General features: G+C 31.3%; 2 protein-coding genes across 7 annotated transcripts in view; one reads left to right on the forward strand and one right to left on the reverse strand.

Moving 5' to 3' along the window:
* Positions 1-25,014, forward strand: part of LOC134712027 (uncharacterized) — a 34,851-nt gene that overhangs the window by 4,652 nt on the left and 5,185 nt on the right. The window contains exons 2-13 of one of the 5 annotated variants that reach the window (XM_063573124.1): positions 10,338-10,376; positions 12,033-12,192; positions 13,269-13,443; positions 13,944-14,061; positions 14,583-14,756; positions 15,321-15,511; positions 16,474-16,647; positions 17,223-17,467; positions 18,237-18,373; positions 19,757-19,942; positions 21,833-22,464; positions 24,153-24,252. In XM_063573124.1, coding sequence (XP_063429194.1) covers positions 12,063-12,192; positions 13,269-13,443; positions 13,944-14,061; positions 14,583-14,756; positions 15,321-15,511; positions 16,474-16,647; positions 17,223-17,467; positions 18,237-18,373; positions 19,757-19,942; positions 21,833-22,464; positions 24,153-24,252 — 2,262 coding nt within the window. In that variant the 5' untranslated portion in view covers positions 10,338-10,376; positions 12,033-12,062. Of the gene's footprint in view, positions 1-10,062; positions 10,154-10,331; positions 10,377-11,060; positions 11,177-11,588; positions 11,690-12,032; positions 12,193-13,268; positions 13,444-13,943; positions 14,062-14,582; positions 14,757-15,320; positions 15,512-16,473; positions 16,648-17,222; positions 17,468-18,236; positions 18,374-19,756; positions 19,943-21,832; positions 22,465-24,152; positions 24,253-25,014 lie in introns of those variants that run through there. The other 4 variants (XM_063573128.1, XM_063573126.1, XM_063573125.1 and 1 more) reach the window with 4 other exon arrangements.
* LOC134712030 (male-enhanced antigen 1-like) lies at positions 3,024-10,320 on the reverse strand. 2 transcript variants are annotated; one of them, XM_063573135.1, is made up of 4 exons: positions 10,178-10,320; positions 6,069-6,281; positions 5,377-5,458; positions 3,024-3,278 (listed from the first exon to the last, which is right to left on the reverse strand). In XM_063573135.1, exons 2-4 carry the CDS (start codon positions 6,276-6,278, stop codon positions 3,145-3,147), a joined length of 426 nt encoding a protein of 141 aa, XP_063429205.1. In that variant the 5' UTR covers positions 6,279-6,281; positions 10,178-10,320; the 3' UTR covers positions 3,024-3,144. The 2 variants fall into 2 exon arrangements, with proteins under 2 accessions (XP_063429205.1, XP_063429204.1); XM_063573134.1 differs by having other exon boundaries at positions 3,026-3,278; positions 5,985-6,281.

A 25,014-nucleotide genomic window follows, 5' to 3' on the forward strand; every position in this document is an offset into this window, starting at 1 on the left:
TATGACCTTGACCTTATTTTCATGGTTCATTGTTCAAGGTTCAGTTTTGTGTTAAGTCTGTTTCTCAGATAAGATAAGCAATATTTCAATTATATTTGGTGTATGGAATAATTTCAAGGTGTTAATGTTTGTTTGGCAGATTTCAGTCAGTGTCACAGACTATAGGTAAACTATAGGTTAACAAACACCTAAATCCGTTTGTAGATGTATATGGTATGGTGTTACTGTTTGTTTTGTCAAAGCTGAACTTTGTCCTTACATGTTACAAGTCATCATTGCCAAGAAGCTGACCAAATATCAAATCATTCTGTACGATCATTCCTGAGAAGTGTGTTTTATTCAAAATATTTAAAAGAGTTCAACAAAGTAGGAAAACTGCTCCTTATTCATGCTAAATATGAAAGAAATAATTCTGTTCATTGATTCAGGAGAAAAGAGTGATGCAAATATTTTGTTTGACAATTAGACAGATGGATATTTTCATCCGGCTGGTAGGGTTCACTTGACTTTTACCTATTTTCATGGTTTATTGGTCACCATTTTGTTTTAAGGCTTTGTTCTTTTTCTAAGGTTCTGCAATATGTCAACTACATTTTGTGTATTGAAAATTTCAAGGTTTGTATATCTGACCTCCAACCTTGGCACCATTTTCATGATTTATGGTCCACCATCAGTTTTAGTTGTTGGTAGATAAATGAAGATGTGGTATGAATGCCCATGAGACAACTCTGCATCCAAGTCACAATTTATAAAAGTAAACCATTATAAGTCAATGTAGGGTCTTCAAAACAGAGCATAGTCTCACACTGAACAGCAAGCTATAAAGGGCCCTAAAAATTACTAGTGTAAAACCATTCAAACCAAAGGTCTGATCTTTAAAAAAACAAGAAACACTTTTGAACCACATAAATAGATGACAACCACTGACCATCAAATTCCTGGGTTTGTTTCTCAGATACTTCACTTTTGTGTAACCAATAGTTCAATTTTTGTTGTATGGACTGTTCAGTATACATTTCTGTCTTGTAAATTTTATGTTTAGGTTATACATGCACAGTGGGAAACCTAGTGTAATTAAATGGAAAATGTGTCCCCATGGACACAGATAATGCCCCCACTTCCATACAACCAGGGGCGTAGCTACCCCGAGGCACCACAGCACGTGCATCCACATCGTTTTCACAAGAAAAAAATGAAGAGAGAGAGAAATGAGTTGTCAATCGGAATCGGACAGCGTGATGCATGTATTACTAGTATCTAAGACTATTATGATTATAATATTTGTTTAACATCGGAGACTGTTATATTAGTTTGACAACCTATAGTTACAAGTGTTGATGAAGCTGTTCGAGTCATGCAGAAAAAGATCGTGGCTCCATATACACTTACACGCAGTTGTGTGTACATTGATTCTGCATCCAAAAAAGAAATCAAAATTTATAAATTGAATGTTAAAGGAAACAACTATGTTGTCACCTTTTTGATAAATGAAATATCATTAAATAACGACATTTGGTTTCAAAATAAAAAAAAAATGACAAGATCAGGAGGTAACTTGTATCTTTTACAAGATTTGAATTTATGATACTCAGTCTAAGACATGTAGTTTTGGAGACTATTTCAGTGTACAGTTCATCAGTTTTGAATGAGATGTACCAATCGGCATTAATATTATTAGATACCTTCGATATCGTTGAAAACATGCCGAGGCGAAGTGGTCGACAGACTACCAGAGCCAATCACCCTGCAACCACGCCAAAACAGTATTGGAAATTCTTATTATTTTTTGCGTTTTTAAACCATATGATAAGGGAACTGGAAAGTGGAGTCGCTTCAAGTATTATCTTCTTTGCGCTGTATCTGCTTCATCATGTTGTAGGAAATATCACAAACGAGCAAATCTCAATATTGTCTGAGACATACGAAACTGACCTGGCATGTTATTTTGACGAATTCAATTGGAAAGGTCGCTCGATGCCGGACACGTACGCTGGTTTATAATATCTCGCGAGTGCTACCATGCCATGATGGAGATCTTTCAGTCACAGTACTACATATGTAATTGAAAACAAATGGAGATCAACAATGAACAACGACAGTTACATAGCATTACTGCATATTCATCGGGATTTCAGTGTGAATATTGACAAAGTAATAGAAAAGTTTCTTTCTTCCCAGACCCAAAGAGCAGATTTTGGACAATTTTGAGTAAATTCTTATCCCAAAAAAAATATGAGTTGTTTATTTAATACTCTATTCAGAAGATTTATTAATAGTTTTACATTCATAAACTTTTATCTACATATAGCTCCTCTTTTAGCCGTCCTATGACCGCTCGGCGGAAGTTGCTTCCACGTCGTTTCTTTCTAGCTACGCCCCTGACAACATTATAAGGGACATAACTTAAGAATGATAAAAGTGATGCTACCCAAATTTGTACTAGATCTGTGATAAAATTAGTATTGTGTATAGGTTTCATAATGTTTGGTTTTGCAAACTTAATTTACAGTTCAGAAACTAAAAAGTTTGCAATTTTATAATTTATAAAGGGGCATAACACAATAATGATTACATTGCAGCCACCAAAATTCAAACTTGAGCTGTGTTTTGTGGTTATAAGCATTGTGTATCAGTTTCATAACATTTGATTGAGGCAAACCCAAGTTGGAGAACGAAACCAATTTTGGGTAAAACTCTATGCTCACTCCGCTATGGTGGGGGCATAAAAACATCACCTTCTCTATAAACACTGAAAACTCAATCCTTTCATTGCTAGATCTGTTTGAGCAAACAACACTATTAATTATCAGAGTAATTTTTGTCAAAATTTTATTTTCAAAATTCAATAGCATGTTTGATGAGGCTGGTTAATTTAAGTCGATAATTCTCTTCAGGACAACGAAGAGACATAAAATAAAACAACCAATAGCAGATTAATGGATGGTACGAATTGGTTATAAGAGATGCAATGTAGTGTGGTTAGAACAGACCAGATGAGAAGAAAAACAAGAAAAAAAAATCAATAAAATTTAGCATATATTTAATACCAATATCACATTCATACATAACATTCATTGCACATACACCATTATACAACACACAAGTATTGCATAAAATACACAAAATAAATATAAAAATATAATGCTATGATTTTTTGTCTTGCATTTTTGCTATTTTGTCTTTCCATTGGTCATCAGGTATATCTTTGGCCCAGTCAGGAATGTTACACAAAGGGAGTTGTATTTTCTTCATTACAGTTTTTATTTTTTCTGCATTTTCTGAAATAAAGGAATATAAACCATAATAAAATTGGTGAAAATAAAATAAAGAAGTGTTTTTATCAAAAAATAAATCTTTTTGGGGGAATTTTACTGTTGCTGAGTTGTACACTTGTTGACATTTTTGTTTATTACCTTTTGACAATATGAAGTGTGCCATTACAGCTTTTACATTAATGCTAGCAAGACAAAACTTTGTTTGGCCTGCTTGCTTTGCTTGTATCAATGTTTGCTCAAGCATGGCAATTAAGATAGGCGGGACTTCAGCTTGTATACATCATACTTAAATTTTATTGGACGTTATGTTTGAGGTTAAGGACACTAAATTTTAGGTATTTCATTTGACCCATATATTTCATCTTTTGGTAATGTATTTTTTTATGTTATAAAGTCAACCTATAGCTGTTCTATATAAAAATGATAGAATCTAAAGCCAGATGATGTATCAAATATTCTTGCTTTGAACGTTTTCAGGACAAAATATTCATCTCAAACACACCCTAACATAAGAAGGTGCACTCGATTTTCTAATAAACAGGATAAATCAAGTAGGGGGAAATGACTTTATTCATCCCTTTTATTTATTATGTCCATTGTTATTGAATATTGCGCACTTTGAATTAATTTTTGCTTGTAAACCTTCAAACTGATTATTCTTTGTTTATAAAAATGTAAATGTTTTCTGTAATGTTAACTATAGTTAGGGAGCTACCATTTGATTTTTATGGGGGGGCTAGGATGAAAAATTTTGTCCTGCCTTTTTTTTTAGTTGTAATCTCTGTCCTGCCTTTTTATTTTTCAGTCTATTCGGTCCTGCCTTTTTTTTTCTTAGCTTATCCTGACTTTTTTACAACAATTGTCATCCTGCCTTTTTTTTTTGCCAAGTTACTCATCCTGCCTTTTTTTTTTACTCAAAATCCTGTCCTGCCTTTTTTTTTCAAATTTCATCCTAGCCCCCCCATAAAATCAAATGGTAGCTCCCTTACAAAATTTTGAAAAGTTATAATAGAAACAAATAAAATAACAATTTTCTTCTCAAATACGAAGTGTTTTATTGTAAAAACAAACCTTTGCATAAGTTTTCAATTTATCTATTACAAAGTTAGCAGAATAATTAGCTATCAAGTCGACCACATGGTTATTTATCAAGTTGGATGAAGAAAATGCATAAACTCCGATTTTTTTTAAAAATTACCACAGACGGAGAACATATCAATCTATAAGTTCAGTTATTTCCGTGTCTGCCTTTTTATTATGTCACTCAAGAAAAAAAATCAAAAAAAATGGTAACAATTGTATCAAAAAGAGAAAATCTAGTGCATCTTCTTATGTTAGGGTGTGTTTGAGATGAATATCGTAAAAAGCAAGAACATTTGATACATCATCTCACTTCAGATTCTATCATTTTTATATAGTAAAGCTACAGGTTGACTTTATAACATAAAAAAAATTACAGTACTAAAAGATGAAATATATGGGTCAAATAAAATACCTATGTAATGAATCCCATATCAGAGTAGGTGTGTTTGAATAGCGATTTTTTTGTTTTTTTTAAGTTGGATGATGAAAATGCATATCTTCGAGAAAACAATACAATTTTTTGGCCTCCTTTTCTACCATTGCGCTTAATGCTTGTCATCCTGTGATGTTTTAAAATTTAGTGTACTTAACTTCAAACATAACACCCAATAAAATTTAAGTATGATGTATACAAGCTGAAGCCCCGCCTATCTTTATTGCCATGCTTGAGCAAACATTGATACAAGCAAAGCAAGCAAGCCAAACAAAGATTTGTCTTGCTAGCATTAATGTAAAAGCTGTAAAAAAGTAGAACTATGCCATTTGATTGGGTACATGTTTCTTTTCTAAACCTTTTCATATTGAGTTATGGTCGCAATTTAGTTGCTCACTTAAAACAAGGACAAATTCAAGAAAAAACAAACACAGTTCAAAAAGACCATTTCAACAGCATTCTGCTCAATAGCATCCAATTATTAATGATTATCAATGTTTTCCCTTTTTTCTATAAAATAGAATCATCAGTAAAATTTTGTTTTACGATTCTTTGTGATTTACAAAGTACATCAGAGAAAATTACCTTCATCAAACTGAATTCTGTCTTCTTCCCCGTTCTGATTCCACAGTAAAGTTTGTGGGTCTGATTTAGGAAGTTCAGGCACCTTAAAAGAAAGATAATAAAATTTTGTAATATGCTTTTGTATCAGGCTTTGTGAATTAGCTCACACATATGCATTGTGTCATTAAGTTTTCAAAACAAAATGATAAAATCAATAAAAATATCACAAACCAAGTACTAGTATTATTTATTCATTAATTGTAGAAATCTGTGGGTAAAACTAAACCAAGAGGTTAAAGTAAAACTTCTCTTTTCTAGCTGATTTTGTAAATTCCCAGATTTTTTTTAATTAAACAAACTGGACACATGTAGAATAATTGGTTCTTCAGGAAAACATCAGAAGCCTTCGTAGATTGAATACATAAGTTTACTCTTTTTGAAAACATTATCTCTAAATCATAAAAGGCAACCAAGTTATGAATAATAAACAATGATATCACTTAGTTAAGATGACAGTCAGTACTGTATATATCAAATATATTTTGTGCTAGCTTATGAACATTTAACTTTTACTCATGAACTTCATGAAAATAAGTATTCCCAAAATAACAGTTTGGTATTTTCACTACCTGCATATAGGAAGGAGCTCCTCCTCCTGCTTGAACATGGACACCACTATTTCTCATTGCCTCATCTATCTGAGAAATGCTTACTTCATCATGAGAATCTCCATCTACTGATCCTTCATCTTCCTCTATATCTTGGGGCAACATTTGATATCCTCCGAAACCATCTTCAGAGTCATCATCTTCACTATCTGAGTTAATAGCATCTATGAAGACATCTGGTACTGGAATGTCATCTAAAACTTCTGTGTCTGCCGGTTTGGCATTGTGTTCGCCTTCTTCAGGAACAGGAGCCATCAGCTTAAAGAAAATATCAAATAGTTATAATCAGTTGGTAAATTTAAAAATGATAAAACCAGATGCTCTGCAGAGCGCAGCTTTTACAACCGCAGAGGTTGAACCCTGAACGGTTGGGGCAAGTATGGACACAACATTCAAGCTGGATCCAGCTCTAAATTTGGATTGTGATTAAATAGTTGACACAGCATAGGTTTCTGACACAGAATGAATATGTTCTAATGAACTTAAAATTTTTGTTTTCTCTTAGAGCAATTCACTATGCTGTTGAATATTAATCCTCTCAAAAAAATGTTTGAAGAAATTTTCTTTTTATTTATGAAATTTCAAATGAGAAAAATTGAACCCAAATTTTTTAATCACATCCCCCTTTCCCTTATTCCAAAACTAATCTCAATAAAATTTCTAATGGAGTTTGCAACAATAACTACTCATTTAAATACATCATAAAATATTAAGATGTAAAAAAACTGCTTGTTATGGTCCGAGAACACAATTAATTCATAGTGCATTTCTTTTAGAACATAAATGAAAATTAAAAAAATCCACCTGCGCTTTCTCAATGAAATTTTTACAGTGTGTTGTACTACTTTTGGGACAAATTATAGAAAACTTCATCGCCTCTAACTCAAAATATGGACAATTTTGTGTTTAGGGTGTCTTGAAATCTTTTGACAGCTTCCGAAGTGCTAATTTTTAACCTTTTTCAGCTGGACCAAATCACTACTTTCCTGTAAAATTCTGGACCCAAATTATTTTACAGTGTAATTTCACCCCCCTACTTACAATTTGAGGCATTAAACATGGAGAAATAAATTTGGAAGGGGTATAAAAATTATTGGCAAGTAACCCACTGTTAACACTAGGGACTATATTCGTGAACAACGAAAATCAAGGGACGACAATTGTGGTCTCGGACCTAATAGGATAGAAAGAGTTGACAAATCTTAAAAAAACTTGGTTTGACCAAAGCTTAATAAATTATAACACTGCTTGCAAAGTTTCATAACAATAGGATATATATTATAGACAATATGTTAAATTCTATACTCATCTTTGAGTATTAAATTTTGACGTTAAAATTGAATAATTTCAACTATCAACATTTTGGGCTTTGAAAATTAAAATATTGCAAAAAAATACTTTTTAAATGCTCTAATATATCATTTATTATGTACTAAAAGCAATAGAGTACTCATTTGATTTATCAGACTTAGCATAATTATTCAAAAGTCAAATTTATATCAGCCTGGGCCTAAAAATTGTGGTTTTTCAATGAAAGGGGGCCTTACATGAAGATGTAATATTTTCCAGCAATTTTAAGTTTTTGTGAAGCTTTTTGGTTATAAATAATCCTTACATATGTATTGAATGTACTTAAAATGGATAGAAAAGTCACAAATAACATATCATATTAGTTTAAAAGGGTCTTAAGCCAAGTAAGACTGAAAAAAAATAAGGGTAAATTTAGGCCGTGCCACATATTTACATTAAAAAATGCATATTGAGGCTATAAGAAATAAAAAAATGTGTCTTTTTTATCATTTCTATACTCATGTGACATGATACAACAAATCTGAGCACAAACAGGCTCTTGCAATTAACTTTTCTTACAGACAGTATGGTCTGATACAAAGATTTTTGCCTTTTTAATGAAAAACTTGAATGCAATTTTAGTCTCAACAGGCTTATATTTAAACCACTTGCTATCTTACAGAAGAAAAGAAAGATATCATGTGAGATGGAACAGGTACAATAGACATTGTAAAGTGCTTTTGATACAAATTTAGTGCTCGGTCTTTATTGTGGACTTCAAATTTTATGTACCAAGAACCCCACTTTTGACTTCATCCAAACAGGGCGTTAGACAAGGGTCATTTATACAACACATTTTGTACATATTGTCTGAGATAATCTTCTTTTCTGTAGATTCAGAGTTCATATACAAGTACAAGAACTAGATAAAGGCATAGAAACACAAGTATTGACACATGAAAATGTAGTAGGGGACTAATAATAAGGCACAGATAACATGGATAAAAACTTTCATATTCACTGAGATATTGCTTGGCATAAAACTTATTATACATTTTTGTGTACTTATATTGATTTTCTTACTTGAGCCAGTTATTTGATAGTAGAGGGAGGTAAAGAGAGTGTTCTGAAAAAGGAAACAAAGTGAAATTAAAATCGCGGTCATGCTGTCATTTTTAATGAAAATGTGATTACCATGATTACCTTTTATCTCCCACTAGTTTCATCTGATCATTCATAGTAATTTAATGGGCTTTAGATTAAACATATTTATCTATAGTGGATTGTGAAACAAGTTATTACAACTTATATTAATCCATTTCCACTTGATGGACTTTATTACATATACCACACTTATACAATATCTGGGGTGACTTTGAATTAGTCTTGGTTTACTTTTAATCAAATGCAGTACAAGCATGAGAAATTGAGAGTACTGACATGAAACACGAAAAATGAATAAGGGGAAACACCACAAAGCACACACATTGAACCAATCACAAGACAAGGAGAAAAAAGATATCAAAACACATGGAATAAAAAGGAAGAAAATGATGCAAGAAAATAACTCTTTTCTACCCTCAAAGTAAAATTTAAATAGCCTTTCAAGAAGTCATAACTATTTGGACTACCCTCATACATTCATAGTACATAAGTCGTTAGTACATAATACACCTTATCGCCAATCCTGGCCAGTGCTGACCCCACCGCTTAAACTTTAGAAGTCATACACACAATCACTTTTCAATTGTGGCGTCAGATATTTGTTTTATGACGTCAACATTTTACGGGAACCTGTGTGATATTCAGTAATGGCTGACAATTAGCGATAAGGTGCATTTGTCTGAGCCCATCTGATTATGTCTCAGAGCTCTATATTCCAAATTGTTTTTCAAGTAGGTTTTTTTAAATTCTCAGAGCTTATGTCATCTGTTCATAAAGATTTATATTTGACATGACCTAGGACTACATGTAATATCAATGTAATGGTAAAAATAATGATACATCATTATACATCTGCAACAGTGGAATGCGGGTCCGTTCGCCCTGATTCTGGTTCGCCCTAGTCTCTGTTCGCCCCAAGTCCATTCGCCCAGATTTTTTTTTTTAGTATAGTGTTGCGTTGTGTGTATATAATTGAATGTGTTGAAGTAAGTCTAAAATTTGGCCGAATATTTACGATGTATCATGTTTTTTATAGCTAAACTGCTACATTTTGTACTAGGACCAGATCTAGGTTATAAGTTTCTGTACATTCACTAAATTGAATTACTATCAGTAAAACAGATACTGCTGTACATGGATCACATGTCATCAGTGTTTTTACCCATCCAAGCTGACTATTTGATTGGAGAAAAATGTTATTTTCATTATTAATCCATCAAAGACAATTCAAATAACAATCAGTGATATCAAAGATTTCAAATGAAACTTTATCAGCAATCAAAATTCAATCAACAGTAATTAAAAGTAATTATAAAATAAAGTGTAACAATGCAGCCAAGAAGGTTATTTAATTAATAAAAATTTGGCAAATATTCTGTATTAAACTTTTAATAGATAATTTCATTTATATATACTTCGTTCATTAATGTAACCAGAGACATATAATACATGTATGTAATACAACTCTTGTATTATATGTCTCTGATGTATCATATACAGATCATAAATTAATATAGGGCGAACGAACCCAGGGCGAAAAAACTCAGTGCGAACGAACCTAGGGCGAACATGTAATCAGGGCGAACGATCCCAATACCGCAACACTGCAAGCCCCAGGTCAAACTTGAAAATATTTATATATAACTTCATTCATTTCAAACCAGAAAAATAGTCAGGTCTCTGTTCAAGGAGTTTTATACCTTAAAATAAACTACAGGCAATTATCAAATCAATTGTGTAAATGATTCGCTGGAACTTTAATTTTTGTTGTGTTCATGTCGTTTATCTCAGACTTCATTTCATTTCCGTCTTTGACTTGCAATTAGATTTTTCAATATCACTTCCGGGATAATATTTACATTATTTACATGTTTCTAGGCAGGCACATTAATCTAAAAAGTATTATACACTGCTAAATATATAATTATTTAACTTTAAATTTCAAGAAAAAACTTTGAAAATATAGAACAACATTACACACACTCTTACAAATGCAGTGATGCAACCTTTTCACAAATCTATCAGATTTTCTTTAGTTTTACACAGGCACTTGTTTCTATCCATAGGCATAGGAAGGTCGACTATCCATAATATGAGGCAGGCATTACCTGTAAATGGGGACGAAGTCTGTATGAATTATCTTTTTGTAACTTTTAAAAATATTTGTTAAAAAAGAATTGGAAATACTGTAACATTTCCGATTTTGGTTCTGTTGTTAGGGAATTTAGTTGTGACGTTATTTAAGTTATGACGTCATATGCAATGTAAACAAAGAAACGCTATCATCAGGTAACGTTTTTTCATATCAAGGAATTATTAAAAATGAAATTGATATTGCGTTCCTTCCTATTTATAATAGACTGGTAAATATATTTTACTAAAAAGATTTATACAAACAAAACCGGAAAAAGGAAGTACATTGTAGATTTCTGCGCAGGTCTGGGATTTCAAAACATGACATAAAAAAAAATTGAATGATTTTGGGTTCATTAGTACAATGAAAAATTCGGGAAATTTTCCCGATTTTTTTTTTTTCATTGAATTTTCTACTGTTATTGGGGACTTCGTCCCCATATAAATAGAATTATTTAGAAACAAGTGCCTGTGGGCTTTTTACTAAGAAAAAACCCCACTATTTCCATGAAGTGTGATAGGATATCGTACATATTTGCATCTTTGAGATCTACCAGACAGTGGAGGTACATGTACATAAAAAATGATGTTCTATAAAAAAAAAACCTATACAAACAGTTTTGTTACAGTCTATAAAGCACATTTTTTATAGACTTTTGTCGCAGAAAGCTCAACATAGGGATAGAGATCAGGCAACGATCAAAACAAAGTTATGTTATCTCGTACTATATGCAATAGCCTAGGTCAACTATATTTGGTGTATGGGAATATTTTATGATCCATGAACATGTGAGTCTTGCAGGTTTTATTTGACCTTGACCTCATTTTCACTGTTCATTTCTCAGTATTTGGTTTTTGTGCTTTGATCTGTTTTCTTAAACTAAGTCTATTTCATAGAAACTATAAGCAATAGGTCAACTATATGAATATATTTAGTGTATTGAATGATTGTTTTTCTAGTTTGATTTATATGACCTTGACCTAAATTTCTTGGATCATTTTAAATTTATGTGATAGCTGTATAAAATAAAGCTTTATATTAAGGACTATCAACATAACTTCAATAATTAGTAAAGAAGGTGAGACATTTCAGCATGTGCACTCTTGTTCTTATGTTTTACTGAACTTAAATACCTACTAGCTATCTTCTCACACAAACTGGTGCACTTAATTTACTCAAATGATTTCCACTATTCTCTTAAAAATTTGAATTGTCTTGTATTTGAATACAGATTTATTTATTTTAATTTTATATTCCAGTTTTCATAACTTTTACCAAAGTATTACAATTTACAAGGAGGTAGCTCTATAGAAAAGTCATGAAAGTAAACCAAACCATCAATACAATTATTAAAACTCTTTTTCTGTAGTATTGTTTATTTTATACCGGCTAAAAATTGAAAATATATGTTTTTATTGTAGTGACCTGATGGAAATGTATGGAAGTTCATCATGTCAATAAGGATTGAAGACACAATATCTGTAAATACTCCACTGGGGGAGTATCAGATCCAGTTATGTTATGGGGACATCTCAAAACAAGAGGAAAAAATGGACATTGTTATGGTATCTGCATTCCCAGGTAATATCACTGTACTTTTCAATTTAAAAAAAAGCTGTACAGAAGATATGAAAGAGCTCTTCCTTCATGGCTTTGTGTTCCGTTTATTATGTACATGTAGTGATTTCATGTCATGGATTGATACTTTTCATTAATGTATGCAGCTAAACAGAACTGAAAACTTTTGAATACATTTTCTTATTGAAAAGATACTATGTAAGTTGTTATAGTGAAACGTATTAAATTTAATTCCACCTTATAAACATTTTTTAAGGTAATGTTTGCAATGGTTTGGTGAACACCAAAATAAGACAGAAACCTAATATAAAAATGAATCCAAACACATGAACTTCAAGCATTAAACAATAAAATATGTTAAGTTCTGTAGCCTTAAAGGAATATGATTTAATTTTGGATGTAACGTATCTTCTGATTGGCTGACGTCGTTTTGTTTATCAGCCCATAGACATAATTTTGTCATGTGACCGTGACGTTCGGTTTAAAATGGAATTAAGAATTAAATAATAAGAAGTGACTGTAATATTTTTTCTGCCTATTCGAAATACATAAAAATTGTGGTGCACACTTTAAATAACTTGCTACACGCGTTATTCACTGTGCACCACATTTTTTATGTTATTTCTTCATAGACAGAAAAAATATTAGTCACTCCTTAAAGACTTTTAAACATTTTCAATATAAAAAAAATCAAGACTTATCCATATGAGACTTTTATTAAAAATTTATTGATTGAGGAATAGGATTAATTTGAAATCAATCCATTTGAACATAGGATATAAAAAAGGACACTACTACATGTATGTATGTTGGGGTCAACAGTTATAAAAAAAAATATAACAAGTTTCTGTCACATGTAAGTTTGTGCAAAATCTCATTTTATTCAAATAATTTTTTTTTATACTTCTATACAACTTTTTATAAGTGCTCAAAACAAAACAAAAACATGCTTAGTCTTTTATTGTCAGAAATGTCTTTTTAGGTCAATGATGAAGAACTTCCATTTCTATCTCATTATTTTAACCAAATGATACTGACCATATTAGCATATATATTTATCTACTATATTATTAAAACAGGTGACTATGCTGCAGTTGGTGGAACACTTATTGGTGCATTGAAGAGGAATTTAGGCATTAATGTACTGAATCTATCTAGGGATAAACTTATGGATTTACGAACACATTTTTCTTGTTGGATGTCAAAAGACTTGGATTCTAATTTACCATTTAAAAAACTTCTATGCTTTGAAAGGTATTTTTGTGTATTTGCTCAAAATATTTAAAGAAATATGATAATATAGGAAAACAAATTAAAAAAAACTAAGACATTAATTAAAAGTATGATTTTAGTGTTTGTAGACATTTTTCAATCTACTTAATTTATAACTGTAATAAATAAATAAATATATGTATGTAAAATTATTTTATTTTGATAAAAGATATGTAAGTAAACAGTTTTGTACAATGATAATCAAAGTAGTTTCATATTAATCAAAATAAAAAGGGATTTAATGAGTTAATTGTCACATATAACATGTATTTATATGTATAACAAGTTTTTAAACTACAAATATTTTTGTACAATTCAATATTGTCAGTTGCAAGTCTGAAAAAAATAATACTGACTGGTGTTAAAGCTTAAAAATAAATCCCAAAAAAACAGGCCATTGAACAGCATAGCAATACCAATTTGTTAGGCATTAGATATAAGAAGATTTTTTTCTATACATTTTCTATTATATGATTACACAGATCAAGAGCTAAAGGTTGCATGATTGATCAAATCAGAGATATGTTCAGAGCCCTGGTTCCTGCTTGTGGCAGTCAGGAAACAACTCTGATAACATCTTTACTTGGAACTGGAAACCAGGTAAAACAACTTAACTTTCATCATATTGACAGAACTGAGGTCATTAGCATACAATTTAAAACTTGTCTGCTTTTATTCTCACAAGGTTCATAATTCAGCTAAGCCCAAGTTTGCTGATAATTGAAGATTAGAATATTTTTTATGATAGTAAATTAGACTCAGTATTAGTTGTTATTTCATTTATTTTTTTGATGTTTGTTTTGTATTATTTCGTGTATTTGAAGAGGTTTTTTCTTCAAATAATCCATCATACATTTTTTTTTAATAAAAGTTTTAACAATATCATTAAATTCATTATATGAAGTCACAAAAATGTGCAATATGCTTTTTGCTATCCACCGTTTTCTGTCTACCTTTGAAAATATAGTTTAACATGTGACTATCCCTGTACAAATCAACTAAGTTAAGATTTACAAATTAATAATATTCCCAGATATATATTAAGGATCTCAAACGCCATAAAATGATTAGTAAAGTTTTACATGTTTATACCAATTTGCATCAAATTTATTTTTGTACAGGGATTTGCAGAATCTCAAGTTCTAAGTTGTATGGTAGAAGCAGCAGCTAACTGGATGCAAGCTGGTTTACCCTTGAAATGCATTAAAATTGTAATTTATGGTGATAATGATTCCACTTTGAATAGTTTATTCTCCTCAATGAAGAAGAAAATAGCATCAAAGAAAGGAAAAAAGGTAAGAGGTGACAGGATTCAAGAAGAGTATAAAGTAATGTGCTTTGACGGGAATTACAATAACACAACTAAAATGACCTCTAGAGGTCTAATAGACAAAAATCCATATTTCAGCCTTTATATTTTCCTATTGCCTAAAAAAGTTGTGACTGCGAACTCAACAGAAAAATCTATCATTAACATTGTTTTTCTGAATGTACAGATACATTGGCAAAGATAAATGTAGACAACCACCAATCTCATAAAGTTAATATAATGATAGGCTGAGGTAAAAGAAACTATGAGCTCCTATTCCATATTTTGCAATTCTAGAATTATGTGATCTGTTTATTACCCAAGGCCTATTTATGATGTGATAATAATCCCCTCATCTACATGTTGCTTGTGATAACCTCAGTTATTTTATTTGCTATATCCTCTATTTTAAAAGGTTAAATTTACATTTTTATTATTGTGTCTCTCTTAAACCAGGATACAAATTTAAATCAATTTTGCATACAATTTTTATGTGTACAAAAAAACTAAAAAAATATGATTATCTTCATCTGTACAAGGTTATTTACAGGTAGGTGGAAAAGAACTTACGTATGACATCTACATCACATATGAAGTAAGAGACCAAAATTGGGTTTCTATGGTAACAAAAGCACTGCATGCTAAAGATAAAAATCTGAAATTGTATGCTGAGGTCCAGAAGTTTGATGAAGAGAAGATTTGGCAGGATAATGTCTTTAAAACTATGTCATGCAGTCGAAAGTAAGCATACATGTACATAACTTAAGATTTAGCAGGACAATATCTTAAAAAAAAGTATTTCCTGCATTCAAAAGTAACGCCTATAAAACTGAAGACTTGTTTACTTTAAACCATACTTCTTTGATTATTTAACAGTCAACTTTTATGCCCCACCTAGGATAGTGGAGGGGCATTATGTTTTCTGGTCTGTGAGTCTGTTCATCCATCTGTCAGTTTGTTTGTTCGTTCATCTGTCTGTTCCTCTTCAGGTTAAAGTATTTGGTCAAGGTAGTTTTTGATGAAGTTGAAACTTAGTACACTTTTTCCCTTAGGTAATATCTTTCTAACTTAAATGCCAAATTAGATTTCTGAGCCTATTTTCACAGTTCATTTAACATAGAAAATGACAGTACGAGTGAGGCATTTGTGTACTATGAACACATTCTTGTTTATGTAAGAGTTCTATTTTGCCTTACTGGTAGACTTACTAGCTCACCTGACCCATATAGGGCTACTAGTTTGAGCTATTGCCATCATCTGTGCCTGTGGTTAGTGGTCGTTTGTGAACATTAACAAAGATCCTCTCAACAAATGGACAAATTTTAATAAAACTTAGCCACTATAAATATCATTGGGGTATTCAGCTTATACATTGTGACCCATAATCAAGTCTGTCTATCAACATTGCCACCAATTCTAAAAAAGAACATAAGGATAAAATGCAAGTTTTGTCTATTAATTTGAATACCTTTATAAAAAGTGAAAATCTGACAGGCAGAAATGTTTGTCTTGTCAAAATCTACTTTCTGTCCATTTTCATCAAAATATCAGACGATTCATTTTCGGAAGTTGCAGCCCTTAAATGACAATAAACAAGTTAGTTATTAGACATTAGTTTTTAGATAAGAATATATTATATGATTCAATATTATAATCAGCAAGTTATTTGTTAGAACTTACTATTTCCTTTTCATACATTTTAGAGTTATTGCAATATTGACACCATCATTTGTCAATAGTAAAGACTGTCTTGACCAGTTCAACATGGCCATGTGTTGTAACAGATTAAAGAATTCACAAGTTTTGTTTCCATTTCTGTTATCCTCTGTAGAATCTATGCCAGTTTATATGCAAATAGTCCAGTATTTTGACTGTAGGTGAGTAATCTGTACCTTCATATACAACTTTGTACTACATTGGATCAAATATTTTCCATGGAATTACTGAATAAAAATTTCCATATTTATAAAATGTTTGCATGGAGAAAAGTGTATTTCATTTGAATGTGAGATTTATATTACTTATTTTGAAGAGATTTGGTTTTACTATGGTATGTGAAAGTTGGTAGTTTAGATGCAACTTCACTGCTATCTGACTTTTGTATATCACCAATTTTTTTAAAAAGATTAGCAAGTTGAAACTTTATATGGGTAGCGTATGATTGAATGAATTAGACATTCGAGTTATTTTCAAAAACTGAACAGGTATTTGAAAACCTAATACAAGCAAATGCATTGCTGCACTTGTCTCTGAAAAAAATTCCAAAACACCTTAATATAACACAAGATGCCTAACTCAACTCACATTTTTGAGAAGTGACACCCAGAAGTAAACTTCCTTTATATTTCAAAACGTCCATTTGTTGGTATGTATAAAAGTACAAGTTGTTTGAAAATAATAATAAAAAAGCATCAATAAACTCTTAAAGATTTTGCCATATTTTTCTTGATAGAGTAAGAAGAGAAGGAGATGTTATTGACATAAAGATAGATACAGCTTGTTCACTTGTGATGAATCCTACCTCATCTAACCCTGTAAATCCACAGGATGCGAATGGAGATAAAGAAAAATTCAATTATGATGTCTTCATCTCATATTCACACAGACAGCCTAAACCAGCAGAAAAATTACTACATGACATGGCTGCAGCTAATTCTGATCTTAAGATTTTCTTTGATAGAAGTGAACTTACTATGGGTAGGTTTTCTAATAAATTTCAATTTAATGCATGGTATGTTTTATTTATCAAAAGACTACTGTGGATTCATTATTATAGCTATTCTGTGCATGTTTCCTTTCATCTTTTTTGTGATAATTTTTCATATCAGGCTACTGGCTTGAGATGGAAAATTATTGCTAGAAACTAAGGAGGCATGTGGCGTTGCTAATGAAATTGACATGAAATTGACAGTGTTGTCATTGGTAAAATATACATTAACAGATTATTATTGGTCATCTCACCTCGATTGCTATTCTCGCTTTCACCGTACTGGCTCAAGCGAGACAATTTATCTTGTTGAGATGATCAACAATAATCTATAATTCTTCATTGGACACCAATTTTTGTGGATTTTGTGGGTTATAGGTCACCTTTAATATAAATGTTTACTAAAGTAAAACAGTCTGTAGGCTCGAAAGCAGACTTATGCAAAACAACGAAATCAAATATCCCCAAAAAATACCTTTTTTACCCCCTCAATCCATGAAAATTGGTATGCACGAAAATAAATGATCACAGTATAAGCTTAAACCTTTTTGCTTTTAACTTTATCAGAAAATACCTTCAGATTTAATTAATAAGTATCACATGTCCAAGTTATGTTGAGTGAGCTTCTAACATTCCAGATGCAAGATTAATTTGTATTAACCAACCTTTCTTCCTAATGCGCTTGTTCAAACAAATCAAATTGGGGGATATTTATCTGTAGTTTCTTCAAATTTAACTTTTCACCTTTTAATTTGATAGGAAATATGTGGCAGACCTCTCTGTATGAATCATTAGACAATGCTGAATGTATCATAGCTTTGGTGTCCCCAGCCTATTTCTCTTCTACTGTCTGTCAAGAGGAGTACAATATAGCTCTGGCAAGACATCTAGCTTATGTAAGTAAACCCTGTTTAGCAAAGTTATAACTAGAAAATATTGTATATGCATTTTGTATAGCCATTCAAATACTTATTCTTAATTTACAGAGCTTTTAACCTACCAATTTTAATTTCAGTACATATTTTTCAAATACATTTGTTCAATGTAAATTTAAATTTACCGATTAAATATCAGTACATATATTACAAACAGTTTTGAAGGTATGTGGTAATTATCAGTACATATTTATCAAACAGTTTTTTAAGTTACAAATTTAATATCAATTCATAGTTACTAACAGTTTTGACCTCTGACCTTTGTAAGTCTAGTATGGTTTTTTTTACAGTTTGGTTCATTTATATGTTTTGGAGTTTAATGTGATGTCCATTTTTAATAAACTAATCATATATCAATGCTTAATAACATATTCCCTATTTCCATTCTCAATTTAATTGAAGTAACCAATTGAATATCGCTACATATTTCATAAATAGATTTTTAACATCTACAATCTTGATTCAAGTTAACAGATATTCTTTAACCTGTTTTATGTACTTTGAGGTTAGATAAACATGGATCTTTGATAGGTAGAGCTGCATGCATTTTGTTCATTATTTGTATGTCTTGCCTACAACAGATTTTTATTTTGTTCATCTGTCGTGTCAATCTGTCTGTTGGTCCCATTTCAGGTCAATGATTTATTTCAATTCAGGTAGTTTACCATGAAGTTATGGTCACTTAAACTTGAAAATAAGTACACACATTCATTTTGATGTGAATTTCCAACAGTATATGTGTTTTGACTCAAATCTGTCCATTTATTGTGCATTGAGGTGCCAAAGTGTCAGTGGGACATGGTAAAATTAAGAAATAATTCTATCCTGCCATGCTCTATGCTCATTTTAACATGGGTAGGCATTATATTTGTTAATATCTTAATACCGAGCGTTAGCGAGGTATTAAATGTTTACAAATATAATGCCTAATGTACCCAAAGCTTAAGAAGAACGTCATATTAGAATGTTACATATGCCTATTTTTCAGAGAAATTAAATGAAAAAAACACCATACAGTTGAAAATATATATCAAGAAAGTAGATATGAAATGGAATGTTCTTGCTCCTTATGAGAATCAAAACATTACTTTATCTGTAACTGCTCAGTTTACATTCATATAAATAGTAGGATTGTGAAAACAATGAGAATCTTTTCATTTAAAAGATTATAATTGGGAAGTTTAATTTGACAGTGGTGCCGTTATTGGTATCATTTTAGCGGCATACATTTTTATGTCTTACACATAAAATATCCTTGACATTTCAAAAGTAATCATAAGAAATATTAATGTTGTACATAATTCCAGAAAATGACTAATTCTGACATTTTATACTTATACTTAGCCATCAGGGGTGCTTTTTATACCTGTTTTGGTGGAGCCAATGGAAACCATACCAAGTCATTTCAGTAGAATACCTATTATTGATGGTGTTGGTGAAAAATTTGAAAAAGTCGTCATTTGCTTGATAAAAGATGTTTCTGAATGGCGTTCAAACCAGACAAAAATACCATATTTACAAAATCCAGTGGTCAGTATTTCATTTAGTTTCCTTACATATGTAAATTTGTTGTTTTATTATCAAATTTACACCATTATTTCTTACTGTTGTGAATTAGTTATAGTTACTTTATACTCTTTTATTTCTTTAACGTTTTAAAGCCATTTACGTATCAATAGGCCCGCAACGTCGTCACTTGCCGACATCTCTCTTGTATATAATAGACTAGTAAAGCATATGAAACATTGAAGACGCTTTTGTGTTTACTATTATCCATACGTCCAAAACACTTACATTCTGGTAAATTTGCCTTTTTTTTCTATTCTTTTTAAAAATATTTTCATTTCCCCCACCATTTGTCTTCATTCCTTGGTTCAATAAATTGTAAAAAATGAATCAAATGTTTTTATAATAAATGGCATAGAAATGTTTTTCTATTATATCATCGTTTATTAATAGTGATGTCTATTTTTTGTATGGAAATTGTATAGAGGAAAAAAAATAGTTTAGGATTTCTTTTATGTGAGTTTTTTATAATTGTATATATTATTTTGTTTATATAAAATTAAGGACTTTAACATGTGTCTACAATGGCAAAATCAGGTGTAGACTGTGTTGTAGGTCTCCACTACATCTGTTCTAAAGAACTTAAATGAAGGGAATAATTTTATTATATAAATTAGTATTCAGCTTGATAATGTTGAGTTGTAGCATGTAAGCATTTTTGTCGAGCCTTCGACTTTAGTCGAAAAAGCGAGACTAAGCGATCCTACATTCCGTCGTCGTCGGCGTCCACAAATATTCACTCTGTGGTTAAAGTTTTTGAAAATTTAATAACTTTCTTAAACTATACTGGATTTCTACCAAACTTGGACAGAAGCTTGCTTATGATCATAAGATAGTATCCAGAAGTAAATTTTGTAAAAATAAAATTATAATTTTTTCTGTATTTTATTTATAAATGAACTTAGTTTTTCTGCGGAGAAACATTACATTCACTCTGTGGTGAAAGTTTTTAAAATTTGAATATCTTTCTTAAACTATACTGGATTTCTACCAAACTTTGACAGAAGCTTGTTTATGATCATTAGATAGTATCCAGAAGTAACGTTTGCAAAAATAAAATTCCATTTTTTCTGTTTTTTACTTATAAATTGACTTAGTTTTTCTGCGGGGAAACATTACATTCACTCTGTGGTTAAAGTTTTTAAAATTTTGATAACTTTCTTTAACTATCCTGGGTTTGTACCAAACTTGGACAGAAGCTTTTTTATGATCATAAGATAGTATCCAGAAGTAAATTTCGTAAAAAAATAAATCGATTTTTTTCTGTATTATACTTTTAAATGGACTTAGGTTTTCTGCCAGGAAACAACACATTCACTCTGTGGTTAAATTTTAAAAAAATTTAATAACTTTCTTATAATATTTTAAATTTGTACCAAACTTGGACAGAAGCTTGTTTATCATCAAAAGCTAGTATCTAGAAAGGAAATTTTGTTAATATTTGGTACCTGTGTATCTGTATTTTACTTATAAATGGACTTAGTTTTTCTTCCAGTTAACATTACATACAGTCTGCAGTTAAAGTTTTTAAAACATTTATTCGATTCATCAACTATCCTGAAATTTTTACCAAACTTGGACAGAAGCTTCTTACAATCAAAAGATAGTATCAAGAGGAATATTTTTATTGATTGTTTTCCTCATTTTTGTTGAGCCTGGGAGTTACTGCAAAAGTAGGCGAGACACTGGGTTCCGCGGAACCCTTACAAATTTTTTAGATGTTCCATTCAGCTTCTTCTTATTTGCTGATTTTCGGAAACTCAATGAATTATACTCAGATACTTAGGTGTTGACGAACTATTTGTCTTATTTACTTGTATTTTTATAAAATAATTTGTTTTATTATTTTTGCAGGATCTTTACAGTTTTCAAAGTATTGAGGATGAAAGAAAGTTGACGATTCAAAACCATTTCAATTTAGATTTGAAAATGAAAAATTTAGTTCCTTTGAAAAAGTTAGGTACTATAAAACCATCTCCTAAGGGGGAAATAGATGTTGCAATTAGTTTTGCAAGAGACACAATTGCCTATGCTGGTACATTAAATGATATTTTTGGTAAAGAAAATGACAAGCTGCAAATTTCCTTTCTAAACGAAAATACTCAGGGTAACTTGAAAGATTTAGATTCAGCTAAACAAGTAATTATAATCTTGTCAAAGGAATATATTCAGTCTAATCATCATATGCAAGAACTACATTTGGCCTTATGTAGACAAAGGGAGTCTAAGAACAAATTGGTAGTCAGAATCTTTGCAGAAGAGGATCTACCGGAGAAGCCTGTGTTTATACATTTGTTACCATTTGATACAGTTGTAACCGACAAGTTATGGAAAAAATATCACAAGATGTCAGTGAACGATTGTGACATGAGACACAAAACAGTGATGTCACACAAGCAAGGCATGATGGGATCCTTTATGATTCTATATGGGACATATTATGCCTTACAGAAAACAGCATTTGAAGTGATGAAAAGTCTAAGCAGGTAAGTTCTATCAATTGTGGAAGGTCATTGATAATTGGTATGCAGTAGTATAAGCATTCACACCTCTCATTTCCATGGATATTATTTTACCCTGCCCCCTCAGTAGTCTATTGACTGAAGCTTTTTGCTCAGTTCACGTATATTAGTTTGTGATTAGGTCAGTTATTGAGTTAAAGGGGAATGGATAGTGGAAGGTCAGTGATAAGCTCTTTGGTCTTGCTGTGGAATGGCTTATTAACACTTCAGATCTAAAATATTTAAAAAGTTTTCAATCAACTAAACTACACAGTACTATAAATTTAATGGAAAACACTTGTATCTCATTAATGGAATCAAGTTTTTATGCCCTTATCTACGATAGCAGGGGGCAATATGTTTTCTGGTGTGTGGGTCTGTTCGTCTGTCTGTTTGTTCAGTCGTCCATATGTTTGTCCCGCTTCAGGTTAAAGTTTTTGTTCAAGGTAATTTTTGATGAAGTTGAAATCCAATCAACTTGAAATTTAGTACACATGTTCCCCATGATATTTATTTTCTAACTATAATCCATATTAAAGTTTTAACCCCAATTTCATGGTCCACTGAATATAGAAAATGATCGTGCAGAAGTTCAGGTTAAAGTTTTGGTTAGTTTTTGGTCAAGGTAGTTTTTGATGAAGTTGCAGTCACATCAACCTAAGATTTAGTACACATGTTCTCTATGATATGATCTTTCTAATTTTTATTCCAAATTCAAGTTTTGACCCCAATTTCACGGTCCACTGAACATGGAAAATGATATTGCGAGTGGGGCATCTGTGTACTATGGACACATTCTTGTTTATGTGTACAATGTATATGTTTTTAAAAAAATGTGTCAAAAAGCGAGACAGGTATGCTGTTTCCAGCGTTGTTGGCGTAAATAATGTATTAATTTGTGATAAGTCTAGTTTATGGTGAACCACTAGTGGTAAATCAAAGATATTTGGTATGCAGTTGTATTAGCATATTTTCATTACCATGGAGATAAGTTATGGTCTGTTGACTTTGAAACTTTTGCTTAGTTTTCATGTTTTAGTTTGAGATTAAGTCAGTTTAAATTATGGGGAACCACTTGTGGTAAGTTAATGTCAATTGGTATGCAGTTGTATAAGCATACTTACAAGATTATTTGGCCCCACCCCCTCAGTCATAATCTATTGACTTTGAAACTTTTAAGTTTTCATGTATTAGTTTGTAGTTAGGTCGGTTTATGGGGAACCACTAGTGGAAGGTCAATGATATTTTGTATGCAGTTGTGTTTATCAACATTGGTATATCTAATTACCATGGAGATTATTTAACCCCACCTCCTCAGTTATGGTTCATTGACTTCCAAATTTTGCTGAGTCTACATGTATAAGTTTGTGTTTTGGTTTGTTCAAAGGAACTACTTATGATAAGTGAATGGTATTTGGTATGCAGTTGTATAAGCATTTGCACATCTCATTTCCATTGAGATTGTTTAGACATGTACTTTCAGTCATGGTTCATTGACATTGAATATTTGCAAAATTTACATGTTTAAGTGTTGCTATTTTAATTTCAACATTTGTGTTATTGAAATTACAAAAAGCCAGACATATCTCTGTGATAAAAGTTTATTATAGTACAGGTAACATTGTTTTTTAAGATCTATTGTTATTGTTCTGCTATCACTGTATTTATTTCAGTCCAAAAGACAAAAGTACCCATGTACCACCTATTATTTGTAACATGGTGGAAGCTAAACTAAAGGATAACAAGTATCCACTTACAGTAAAGGTGTCAGAGGTAAGGAAAATATACTATCTAGTGGTTTGTTGATGTGGTTCAGAAGTGTTTCTTGTTTTAATTTTTTTATGCCCCACATGCCCCACATATGGCAGTAGAGGGGGCATTATGTTTTCTGGTCTGTACGCCTGTATGATTGTCTGTCCTTCTGTCTGTTAGTTGTACCATGTGTCTGTTTGTCTGTTTGGTCTGCTTCAGGTTAAAGTTTTTGGTCAAGATAGTTTTTGATGATGTTGAAGTCCAATTAACTTGAAACTTAGTCCACATGTTCCCTGTGATATAATCTTTCTAATTTGAATTAAAGTTTTGACCACAATTTCATGGTCCACGGAACATGGAAAATGACAGTGCGAGTTGGGCATCTGTGTACTATAGACACATTCTTGTTTTATTGATTAGACCATTGGTTTTCCTGTATGTATTGTACATGTATTACACTAGTCATTCTGGGGCCCTTTATAGCTTGCTGTTGGGTGTGAGGAAAGACTCTGTATTAAAGGCAATAACTTATAATTGTCTACTTTTTACACATTGTGACTTGGATGGAGAGTTGTCTCGTTGGAACTCATACCATATCTTCTTATTTCTATATATAAAAAAGTTCTTATCTTTCGCAGGGAATGACTTAAGGGGCTACAAATATAACAAAATTTAAAGTATAATTTTTTTTTGTTCAATCGTTATTAAAAGTGAAATGATATTTCAATTTTAGCAGAGAGTATGGTTTAATTTTGTGAAATTAAGCTTAGAAACTTGCAAGCG

This window comes from Mytilus trossulus, chromosome 3 (genome assembly GCF_036588685.1).
Source record: "Mytilus trossulus isolate FHL-02 chromosome 3, PNRI_Mtr1.1.1.hap1, whole genome shotgun sequence".
Lineage (NCBI taxonomy): Eukaryota > Metazoa > Mollusca > Bivalvia > Mytilida > Mytilidae > Mytilus > Mytilus trossulus.